General features: G+C 47.3%; 1 protein-coding gene across 1 annotated transcript; it reads right to left on the bottom strand.

Annotated features, from left to right (window-relative positions):
- Nucleotides 1–9,550: 9,550 nt before the first annotated feature.
- On the bottom strand, nucleotides 9,551–11,275 carry nr0b1 (nuclear receptor subfamily 0, group B, member 1). The gene is made up of 2 exons (XM_029256984.1): nucleotides 10,672–11,275; nucleotides 9,551–9,992 (listed from the first exon to the last, which is right to left on the bottom strand). The coding sequence occupies exons 1-2, from the start codon at nucleotides 11,222–11,224 to the stop codon at nucleotides 9,751–9,753; spliced, it is 795 nt and encodes a 264-aa protein (XP_029112817.1). The 5' UTR covers nucleotides 11,225–11,275; the 3' UTR covers nucleotides 9,551–9,750.
- Nucleotides 11,276–11,561: the final 286 nt, after the last annotated feature.

An 11,561-nucleotide genomic window follows, 5' to 3' on the forward strand; every position in this document is an offset into this window, starting at 1 on the left:
CTGCGTCACCGCACCCCCCGTCAGGGAAGTAATCAAATGTTAAGGCAAACCTTTAGGTGTCCCATGATGTTCGTTTACATGACGTGCCCAGTCGTGAGGTCCATTCACCCACGATATTTGTGTCAACGTTACCGGAGTGTTCTTGCGGCAGTGTTGGTCAGATGTGGTCGACCTGCCCACCTGTCACTTGCTCCAGCTGAGTTCACTGTGAGGATGCGGTCATCACAGCGGGGGTGCGCTCGTCAGACGTGCCCTGAATCCTTTTCGAGAATCAGTTCAGGCGGTCCCCCCGAGTGCCGCGCAGCGCCGTCTGCTGATCTCGAAGCAGGTCACGCTGATTTATAGAGCTGTAGTGGCTGGTTTGGACCACCGTTGCACAGCACACAAAACACTAAATTCCCACAGAGTCAGATCCCACCTCTGCTTTGTTTTGATTGCAGGGAGCCTCTCGGTCTCCCGTTGAGGAATGATCCATTAAGGCGCCAATTAAACAGCCTCAACAATTTGTGCATCAGAGCCATCTCCCCTAATGGATGTTCTGATCAATGGAGCGTAATAATGATTCAGTTTGAGCAGCGGTTCGAGTGCCGGCCGTTTGTCACACGCTGCGTGTTTGGGTTTGACATGCGGTGGAATTTCTCGCGTGAAATTTCTCGCCTTCCACGTCGTCACGCACTCGGTGGGTTCCCGGGGACCTGTCCGCCTTGTCTTCCCTCCCGCACACCCAGCACCACCACCCGGGAAACCGTCGGGACCCCACTCTGCACACAAAATCCTGGACGTCAGCATCTCAAGCCAGGAACGCGCCACAGGACATGACATCACCTGGAAGAGTTGGGAACAGCCCCAGTACCGACCCGCTGTCTGGCAGGACCTGACCGGTAAGAACACCACTTCATTGTTTATCGTTTTTAGCAGTGAAGCATAGCAGTTAGACCTGCTGCCTTTGGACCCATAGATTGCGGGTTTGAATCCCGCCTTCAGGTTCGAATCCCACCTGTAGTACCCTTGAGCAAGGTACCCTAAATTGCTCCAGTAAAATTACCCAGCTGTATAAATGGGTAAATAACTGTAAGTCACTTTGGAGAAAAGTGTGAGCTTGATAAATAAATGTAAACTGCAAAGAATATTTGGCAGGTGTGTTATGATGGCACAGCGAGTAGCGCTGCTGTCTCAAAGCACCTGGGTGGTGTGAGAAGATGTGGGTTTGATCCCGTGCTCGGTCTGTGTGGAGTTTGCATGGCATTCCCTTGAGTGCTCTGGTTTCCTCCCACACTCCAAGGACATGCTGTTCAGGTTCACCCATAGTGTGTGAGTGACAGAGAGTGTGTGTTCCACTGATGCATGGATGAGTAACCCCTTGTAAGTAATGTATCTAGCAGCGTAACTGACCTTGGTGAATAAGGTGTGTGGGCTGATAACACTAGATGGAGTTCATTGGAAGTCGCTTTGGAGAAAAGCGTCTGCTAAATGAAGTAATGTAAATGTAACGTAGGTAGAGGAGAAAGTGATGAACGCTGGGCATCTACTTGGAGGTGTTAAAATGGATCTGTTGGGGGAGTTTCCACAATAAATTCTTTCAGCTGCCAAAGCAGCGCCCTCCACTGGAGCTCATCAGTCACTGCATTGCCTTTTCACAAATGAGGAGAACAGGGTGCTTCACGGGCGCTGCTGCAAAAAACCTTGACTGGGAGCAGCATTTTCATGAGTTTTGGAAATAATACCACAGATGGCTGAAAACTAATAGAATAAAATCTTGGATGAGCACCAGCAACTATCAGGAGCTCAGGATGATCCAGGAATGCAGCTGATGTGTTTTTGTTTTCAGTTTTTTTTTTTTAGAGAGCAAGCTGGAAACACAAGGGCATTAAAGTAAGGACACACCTGTGTAAACTTTTGATCTGTTAAGCAGGACTCTTTTTAAACCAGACTGTCAAATGCTTTCACGCACTCTCAACATTTATTAGTGAAGTTTTTGGAGTGTGACCATTTCTATTACTCATCTCAGGAGTTTACACATTCATCTGACACTCCTCTCCAAAACAGCATCGAATGCCAAGTCACTTACAACTATTTACCCATTTATACAGCTACATAATTTTACTGGAGCAATTTAAGGTAAGTACCTTGTTCAAGGGTACTACAGCTGGAGGGGAGATTTGAACCTGCAACCTTCAAGTATAAAGACAGCAGCTCTAACCACTACACTACCAGCTATGCCAAGTTGTAAATGTTTTGAGTATTTTGACATTTACTTTTATTTATTTAGCTGGCATTTGTCTCCAAAGTGACTTAGTGTTAAATTTCTTACATTGATTTACCCATGTATAGAGCAATTTTTATTTTTTGAGGTACTGTCAATTGCATAGTTGACCAGTTTGGACAATCAGTGTGAAGGACTCATTCACACTGATTTCCCAAATTGATCAATTATACAGTTGACAGTACCTCAAAAAAACTGTTTTTACCCATTTGTACAGCTAGGTAATTTTACTGGAGCGATTTATGGTAAGTACCTTGTTTATAATTGACACTGTTACAGGTACATCGAAAAAATACTAGAACACGCGTGTGTGCATCTTCTTCCTTCTCCCATGTTCCTCGTGGACTTTGTCGCAGCTCCTAACGCTTCAAAATGTAGCTTTGAACGCACCTATCGCTCTTTCGGCTTCTCCATTCAACCCACCGCTGCGCAACTATTCACCGCCCAAACTACGGAGAAGCTGCGAGTTCTCGTGGCCTCGCTGGAGCTCATTTTCGGCAGTTTCGTCTTGCGTGGAAACTCTGCGTTTCCCGGGGATATCGGTCTCTCTCTCACTCGCCCACTCACTGAAGGCAGCAAACCTGTATTGAGGGCACCTGGTAGCACAGTGGTTAGAGCTGCTGCCTTTGGACTTGAAGGTTGCGGGTTAGAATAGTGCTTTTCTAGCCAGGGCTGCTGGGCACTTGGCCCGTTCCCTCCTCGCTTCATCTCCTTCAATCGCTGCTCGACGGCTGGCGTTGGAAACACCCCCAACATCCATTACTTTCCGTAATGACTGGAAAAAGGAAAATCAGCTGACTGACCAACAGGCAACCTTTTCATCACGTGAATCTATTGACAGCAGCTGCAGTCCAGATGTTCACCTGTTTGTTGGGCAGGACGTCATCATCAGCGTTGAACTGCAAAGTAAAAGCCTTCGGTTGCACTTTTAGACCGTGATTCTATTGGCAAAAGTGTTGTTTTGCAGTCAAAAGCCCTGGGACACATTTCAGGTTGTGTTAAGAGCTGCTGCCTTCGGACCCAAGTGTCGCAGGCTTGATTCCCATCTCCAGCAAAGTACTTATCCTAAATTTCTCCAGTAAAATTACCCAGCTGTATAAAGAGATCAATAGTTCATTAACACTGTATGTTGCTTTGGAGAAAAACATCAGATAAATGTATATTTGTTAAGAACATGAGGGGATATTATATTTAGCCATATACTACTAAAATGAAAAATGTTTTAAACACAGAAATACATACCGAACAGCTTCCTGATGTTGATTTATGGAGTCCATTCTCATGTGGTTTTTAATGCTCGTCATGTATCAGCAGGTCATGATGCAGGAATACATAGTTGTGAGTTGCTGTCATTTGTCTGGTGCTAGAAAACATTTGGTTGGCCGCTCTCACACACACACACACACACACACACACACACACACACACACACGCACGACTGCAAGCCCAAATAATCCCGACACCCTCTATCCTACAGCAAAACTCAGTACCCGCGTTACATTGCCAGCTCATCTCCGGGGGCAAGAACGGCCCCAGAGCATGCTGGGAAACAGTCGCCGGTTGACAGCAGCTCGGCGCCGTTGCGTCCTCCTGCACTCCGACACATTTTGATCCGGGTTTTAATGATGGACGATTCCGCGGAAGCAGGAGCTACAGAGATATAAATATGTACATCTCGAGCAGGCCGATCTCTGGGCTTTCGAACATCAGCTCAGAGACACGGTTTGATGTTTTCATTTTTAATCACGCTGAGAAATGCCCAGAACCGCCTGCCTGCTGACAGCAGCAGAGGGAACGGGAGCGGGGGGGGAGCGGGAGGCAGATGATGTCATCTCTCGGGTGAAACCAAAGGAAAGGAAGAGCAGGATAAGGAGTACGGAATGACACATCTCATTTGCCCTGGTGGGGTTCACCGCAGATGCGGTCGGACAGGTGGTCAGGAATGGAAACTAGGTCCCCTGCTCTTGTACCATTAAGAAGGGTATTTCAAAGCATGAATGCAGTCACAACTCAAACTTCTTCCTTGATGATGTTACAACACATAGACTAATAACTCGTACATTTTTTGACATAGAAATGTGTTTTGATGTTGTGGTCGACACCACAAGTTCCCTCTGCAGACATGTGGACGACCGAAGTGTTTAAATGTCTCCCGCTCAAAAAACTGACATTTGGCTTGCATGACAGTTCTAATTAACTCCGGAATAACCGGACACCCTTCTGGAAGTCGTGAGAAAGTGCTGCATGATCGTAACCGTGATATATTGTAACCTTCCGACCCTGAGGCCTCTCTCTACGTATGTGGACATATTAGCAGCGTCTCGGTGTACCGTAAGCTGTTGTGCCCCTGTGCTGTTTATAAAACCAAAAAAAAATAAAATAAATCTAGAGACATATTCTTAAAAGGGTTGCTGTTTTACATGAAACAGGACCCATGAAATGAAAGATGCTGATAATAAAAAACACGAGAGAAAACACTGGAGGTGTACTACGGACACCTTGAGTAGGGGGTGCACTGTGTGTGTGTGTGTGTGTGTGTGTGTGTGTGTGTGTGTGTGTGTGTCCAGGAGCACCTTCCTCCCTGGGGCTCCCGAAGCCGGACAAATAATTGTGTTTCGATTAACTTTAGTGCAATCTTGAGAGTTTCCCCCTTTGGAGAAGGCAAACCACAGTGCCTCGTTCCACCCATGAAGGACAGAAGGAAGTACATCAGAAGGTGTGCGTCATTGCGACGACGTTCACCCCCAAGGGGGGACCGAGCTACAAACGGGCCTCTTTCTTTTAATTTCGTTTAATTTGCTTTAATTGTACCGCTGGCTTCTCGGCTCTAAATGCTGGTCATAGTTTTACCTTTTACTAAATAATTGTTTGCTTTCGGCAGGTCCCAAAGGGGACGACTGAAAGGACATCCGAAACACCACGTCTCACCCTCGAGAAGCGCCGGCGCAGGAACGGCCATGGCGAGACGGTGGAAACAGCTCCACCAGGTCAGAGGGCAACATCTCTCGGGGCCACGTGCCGCTCCTGTCGTTTCCCAAAATACAGAGAATGACATTTTACACCAGAAATTTCCACCGTGAAGCACACTGCCGAGGGATAAATAACCTCCGTTTTTCAACTCCCTCACTCTGGAGTTCAGCGGTACTATTTGCTGCATTCAGACCGTCTTTTCGTAGCTGCATTTAAACAGACATATTATATGTGTGGATGATGACCACCTGCTGTTGATTTATTGGGGTTAAACTCTGCAGACCCATTAGGCACTAGAAGTGGGAGGGTAATTTTTGGCATTTATTAACCATTTTAGATGAAACCGTCAAACACGTAAATAAATATCCTCTCTCAAACACACACACACACCTTTTCAGAACCGCTCGTCCCATACGGGGTCACGGAGCCTAACCCGGTAACACAGGGCGTAAGGCCAGAGGGGACACACCCAGGACAGGACGCCAGTCCGTCGCAAGGCACCCCAAGCAGGACTCGAACCCCAGACCCACCAAAGAGCAGGGCTGCGGTCCAACCCACTGCGCCACTGCGCTACTGCACCACCCCCTCTGTTAACCCATTTCCAGGTGTGACACATTATTTTCCCATATAACGCTCCACTTCCGGAATGTGCTGCCTGCTTCCGCCCCTCTGCATCCAATTGTCTTAAATGTGTCCAACTGCTCGCAATTGGGTACATTTTACATTTACCACACTCGACCACTCGGCAACGTACACTGAAGTGGAAGAAATGTGATATGCAGACACCCCTCGATTTATGCAACTTGACCGTTCTTCAGCCCTTTACCTAAGTCAAAAGTTACATATGTCAGATTCCCCCTCTTCCCCCACCAGTCAACATAATAACATTGATAATTTTTCCATCTCAGTTATTGCACCTTGATTTTTCTTCGTTATTATTGTTGTTTTCATGCCAGCTGTTTCTTTCACGCGTTCCTTCATACGTGCAGCATCCTTCACTATCGTATTTATAGTTGATACGGCTAAACCTGATTCCCGTGCTATAGACGATAATCTTTGCCCACCCTCATACCTCCTTATTATTTTCAATTTCATCTCCAAATCGATTGCTGTGCGCTTGGGTCTCGTTCTCCTTCAAGCGCACGTTTACCACCAGGCATTGTGAATAATGAAATGGGTAGAAAGTATGTGAAAAAAGCACTACGCTAACAAGAGGAGATGCGTTCACGGCTCAAAACACGCGGCAACTGGGAAGATGCGGCTTCCTGCCTTGTCTAGCTACGCCGACTTGCACTTAACGTATTTCAGATGTTTTGCGTAAAATACAAGCGCTATCCGTAAATAATGTGTATGCTGGGAATTTTTCTGTGTAAATCAGATTTACGTAAGTAGAGTAATGTCTGTACTATGTTTTACATTTGCACCCAGTAGAACTGTATCAGTGACAGTTTGAGCCAAAGGGACTCTTTACCGGCTGGGGGGAGTTTCTCCAGGTGAGGCTACAACGCTGATGACTTAAATTTTTCCCATTATGTGGATTACCGTTTTGATGGAGTGCTTCAGGTTAGGTTCTTTACTCCAGGGTATTGCAGCAGGACCCCCCGTGACCTGAACACACAACCTTTACACTACACGTCAACGGCCTTAACCAGAACACCTGTCACCCTGTTTTGTCATGGTTTTCCGTGAAACAAAATCAGATTCCAGACATTTAAAAAAATGTACAAGAGACACTTGCTCTATTTGCGAGCCCCGCACGGATGATGTATTTCTGAATCGGCGACACATCTCGCACAAGTGGCGTATCTGTGACCAATACGCTCGTCCCCCGGCAGAGAAAGACGCGGGGCACGGGCACAAAAATGATGGAGAGAATGAAGTTTGTGTGCGGTGAATACAGGGCTGCGGACAATACGCCACTGATTCCGTTTCGGCAAGCGCACAATAGCGAGTTCATCTCAAGGTCAGGGGGCCTGTTCATATTAACTACCGGAGAACTCCGAGAATACTTCATATCCAGGGAATTCTTCATGCCTCTACCATAAGTGTATTGCTTTGAATGCTGTTATTGTCAGAGAATGTGGGGGGAGAGAACCGGTCAAACGTTTATGAAGGAAAAAGAACCTGGCACATCCCTTTACATCCGTCTAAACGCCTAACTAAATGTAGAAATCTTGAAACAGAATTTAATTTTATTGCTTTGTTAATGCACCAGTTTTCTCGGTTTTTATCTTCTGGATTTAGTCAAATGGAGATGACATCTTTTTTTGCTTTGCACACTGGCATTTTCTCCATGGAAGAATTTTATACCAAAGCAAAACGGTTAATCGTGCAAAGGATATGCTTTATACACAGCGCTATATTCTAAATATGTAGAGATGAGAGACCCACAGGTAACAGGCAGAAGGAAAAGGGAAGGGTCTCACACACACACACACAGGGTGGGAGGTGATGGAGTGGTGGCGGTGAAGCACTGAATCTCCAACAGGGGGCGCACATCACAGACATTGACTTTTCCTCACATTCAGATCTGATACAGCGAAGAACAGTGTAAAAGCATGGTAGAATTTATTAATGCCTTAGCTGACCACTTGTACCAACCACTTGTACCAAGGACTGAGAAGGACAGCAGTTAGTGTAGCAGATAGAGGTAGAGCACAGGTTCGAATACCACCTTCTGCCGTAGTACCCTTGATCGAGGTACGTACCCTGAACTGATACAGTCACATCTTCCCAGCTGTATAAATGGGTAAATCACTGTAAACAGCTTATTACCATAAGTTGTTCTAGAAAATGAATGCGATGTAAATGTCAACCACAGGCCCTGTTTACATAGGAGGGTGAATTTTGACCCCTGGCTCAGGGTGTGTCTAGACTTTAGGATTTTACCCCACTTTAATTCCAGCAATAACACATTAGTCTGTGAAAGCGCTACGTCGGTTTTCAGGGCGGTTTTGTCTTGAACATGCAGACATCATGCAAACTGTTGCAAGAGTTTGATTTTAACACAGAGTCCATGCCCCTCCCCTAATCATTTAATAAGCTCCATTAGTCATTCTAATAACCTGACATTTTAAAAGAATGATGAAATACCGTGAAATACCTACCATGTTTTCATAGTTAGGAAGCACCGCATTTCGGTGCTGCATTCTGGGGGTATTAATAGTATTGATAAGTAATCACCTGAATAATTAATGCGGAGGGGTGAGATGACATGAAGTCTGACAGCACTTGCGATGGCAGGCGGCACGCAGGATACACCCAGGCTATACGCAGGCTACGCACCCTGCTGGCAGGAGCCCGACCACAGGCCCCTCCTAACCCCCATAACTTGGCGTCAGCTGTGCATGGTGATCTTTGAGCGCAATTAAAACTTTATTAGTCCGGGGGCCGCTGCACACGGCCCGTTATTGTGAGGAGAAAGTCAGTATGTAACTGATGGATTTCTGAAGATAATGTTTCCCCCGAAACCTGGAGGCTGTGCCCCTTGCACCCTTATGTGGCTGAGTGCTTCGCGTGTGAACACTGCCCCCTTCAGGTCGAGGTCAGTGTAGCAGGAATCTGTCTTTCTTCTAATAAAGTCCAGGATCTGTCAGCTCTGCAAGTCCATGACACAAAGTCAGGTTGAGTACTGTCACAGAATGACTATTGTAAAACATAAAAAAAAAAAAAAATCAGCAAATGCAATGTCCAAAATGTAAATACACTGAGGAAATTGCATATGGTGTAAATACAATAAATAAATATGATTACCTTTCGGTTGGATATTTTGCGTGCTGTTCTTTTTACAACTTGTTATGCTTCAATACTATATTTTTACCTGTAAAAATCTAACCTATCCAGTTTGTGATCTAAGACAGCGTTAAATTCCAGACTTGGGTTCAAGAACAGTAAGTTTACTGCAAAAGGTTGTTATTCTAAGTGAATGAACTCCTGTTCAAGAACATACATTTAGAGATTTCAAAAACGTCAACGGAACTGATAAAAAATAAATAATACGGACATCACTCATTAGCAACATTTTAAATAGGTACGTGATTTCTATAATATATAGCATGATTTCACTTGCATGTTTAACACTAGTATGGTAATTCATGTTTTTTAATATACCTTTAGAATTTCAAAATCATTAGTTCACGTGTATAAGCGAACATGATACTTTACATTTATCCGAATGACATACTTCCATTTAACTTCAGTAAGTTTCTTTCGCAGTTAAAATGCAAGTTTTTTTTAATCTTCATGTATTTCTTAGATTCAGAATTGACGTCAGTCCTTTTTAGGCTGTAAAACTGTAACTGATTTAATTCAATCTGAATACGGATATTTATTCTGCCCCCCTAATTTCTTCGGCTAAAGACAGTCCGCAGTGAACCTCCGGTACCTTATCCTTGTCCCGTGGTAAATATTGCGCTGGAATGAATTAAAGGGATGCTTTTTGTGCTGCGTCAAAATAAAGTTTCAAAAGATGAACGTGTCTGAAGGCCGTCTCCTCCGTTCCGGTCCATTTTCCGTCGCTATTTCCCGTAAAACAAGTCGAGCAAAAGCTCCTCCATGTCCACGGTTCCGATGACGGGCCTGAAGAACAGTTCGGCCACGACGCGCGCGCTGATGGACCTCAGCGTGGAGAGCGCGACGAAGAGCCTGGCGGAGCGCGCGCCGTCCGCGCGGTGCATCATGCGCACGTGCTCGTCGAGCGCCCGGTGCGCCTCGCGCTGCAGGCCGCAGATGTGCTGGAGGCAGCGGAGCCCCGCGAGGTCTGCGGTGGGAGGCAGGGGGGGGAGAGAGCGCGTCACCGCGGGAAGGCGAGCGGGATCGAGCGCGCAACCGCCGCTGTTATAATGGGGACGTGTGACAATGAATGTGGACGTTATACAGCGCAGCGGACAATGGAGGGAAAAGTTTCAAGCGACCAGCAGCCGTTATTCTGGTCCAGTATATCGAAGCAGCATTAATGAGGAGGAGGAGGAGGAGGAGGAGGTGAAAACGACAGACCGCGACCCTCGGCGGGACGAGCGGAGGGAAACCGACTGACTCTACAAATAAGACGAGGTTACAATGAAATATTAGACATTAATTAACAAAAAAAAAAAAAAAAAAAAACAGAAATAACCAATATCAGTACATTTCCAAGTAATTATTTCGAGCAAGTAATTAGGAACAATCAGCAGGAACTCGTTTTAACTTGCAAATTATGAATAGTCGGGTGACATTATCTGCAGCAACAGCGAGAGCAATAAATAATAACCAATCACCAATAACAGTAAACATGGCTTTTTTTAATCACTGAGCAAGGTGGAAATAAAATCGACAAAAGATGATGATGATGTATATAACACGAACGAAGAAGCGAAAGAGAACTGAAGGCGCTCCGAGTGACTGATTTACGCAGCGCTCCCTCTCCGGCGCCGGCGCGCTCCTCGCCGCGGCGCTCTCACCTGGGTTGAAGAGCACGGCTCCTTTCAGGTACGCGTACTCCTTGGTGCTGATGTCGAGCCCCCAGCACCTGTTGAGGAACGCCTTGATGGCGTGGATGTCGGCCAGGGACACGTCCCGGTGGGCGCCGTGCTTGTCGCCGCGCTCGTCCTCGTCGCGGCCGCCCGTCAGGATCCTCTGCAGCATGCTGGGCTCCGCGCTCTCCGTGGTCTCGAAGTCCACGCGGTCCTGCGCCAAGCCCAGCACGAGCAGCGGCGCCCAGCTGCTGCGCACGAGCAGCAGCTGGTCGTCGGCGGGCAGCTCGCGGAAGCACGGCACGTTCTTGACGAAGCGCAGCGTCTTCACGAGCACGGCCGACGCGGCTTTGCACGTCACCTGCGGACTCCGGAGCGCCACCCGCCTGTTGGAGGCGCACGAGCAGGCCTGCGGCGGGACCGGGGGCTCGGGGCGCCGGTGCGCAGCCCGCTCCGCCGGACCGTCGTTCTTGAGGATGCTGTAGAGGATGCTGCCGCGCCTCCTGTGGCTCAGACAGTGGCAGCCGTCGAAACACGCCATGCCTCGGCCGGGCCCGCTGGCGCTCTTCTCCTCCTCCTCCTCCTCCTCCTCCTCCTTCTCCGCCGCGATTTATGAGCCCGTCCTCCTTTCCCACAACTTGTTCGGACTTTTTTTTTTTTTTCTTTTTTCTTTTTTTTAATAGTGCAGGACACCTCCCACAACGTTTGCCGGCGCGCGCCTAGAGGGAGCCATCTGCCAGGAAATTAATAAAGCCATGTGCTGCTGGTGGGTGCTGGAGCGGGCTGGGTCGGACATGGTCCCCCGCCCGGCCGCCCCCTTGCCTGTCTGATGCTGACAGGACTCTGTAATACGCACCTGTCCTTCCCTGGCTGTTAGA

Source organism: Scleropages formosus, chromosome 1 (genome assembly GCF_900964775.1).
Source record: "Scleropages formosus chromosome 1, fSclFor1.1, whole genome shotgun sequence".
In the NCBI taxonomy this organism is placed as follows: domain Eukaryota; kingdom Metazoa; phylum Chordata; class Actinopteri; order Osteoglossiformes; family Osteoglossidae; genus Scleropages; species Scleropages formosus.

Excerpts from the sequence above, each read along its gene's own strand:
- nr0b1 (XM_029256984.1), bottom strand. The coding sequence starts at position 11,224 with ATGGCGTGTTTCGACGGCTGCCACTGTCTGAGCCACAGGAGGCGCGGC. Across the intron at positions 9,993-10,671 it reads AGCCGTGCTCTTCAACCCAG|ACCTCGCGGGGCTCCGCTGC; the intron begins GTGAGAGCGCCG and ends CTCCCACCGCAG.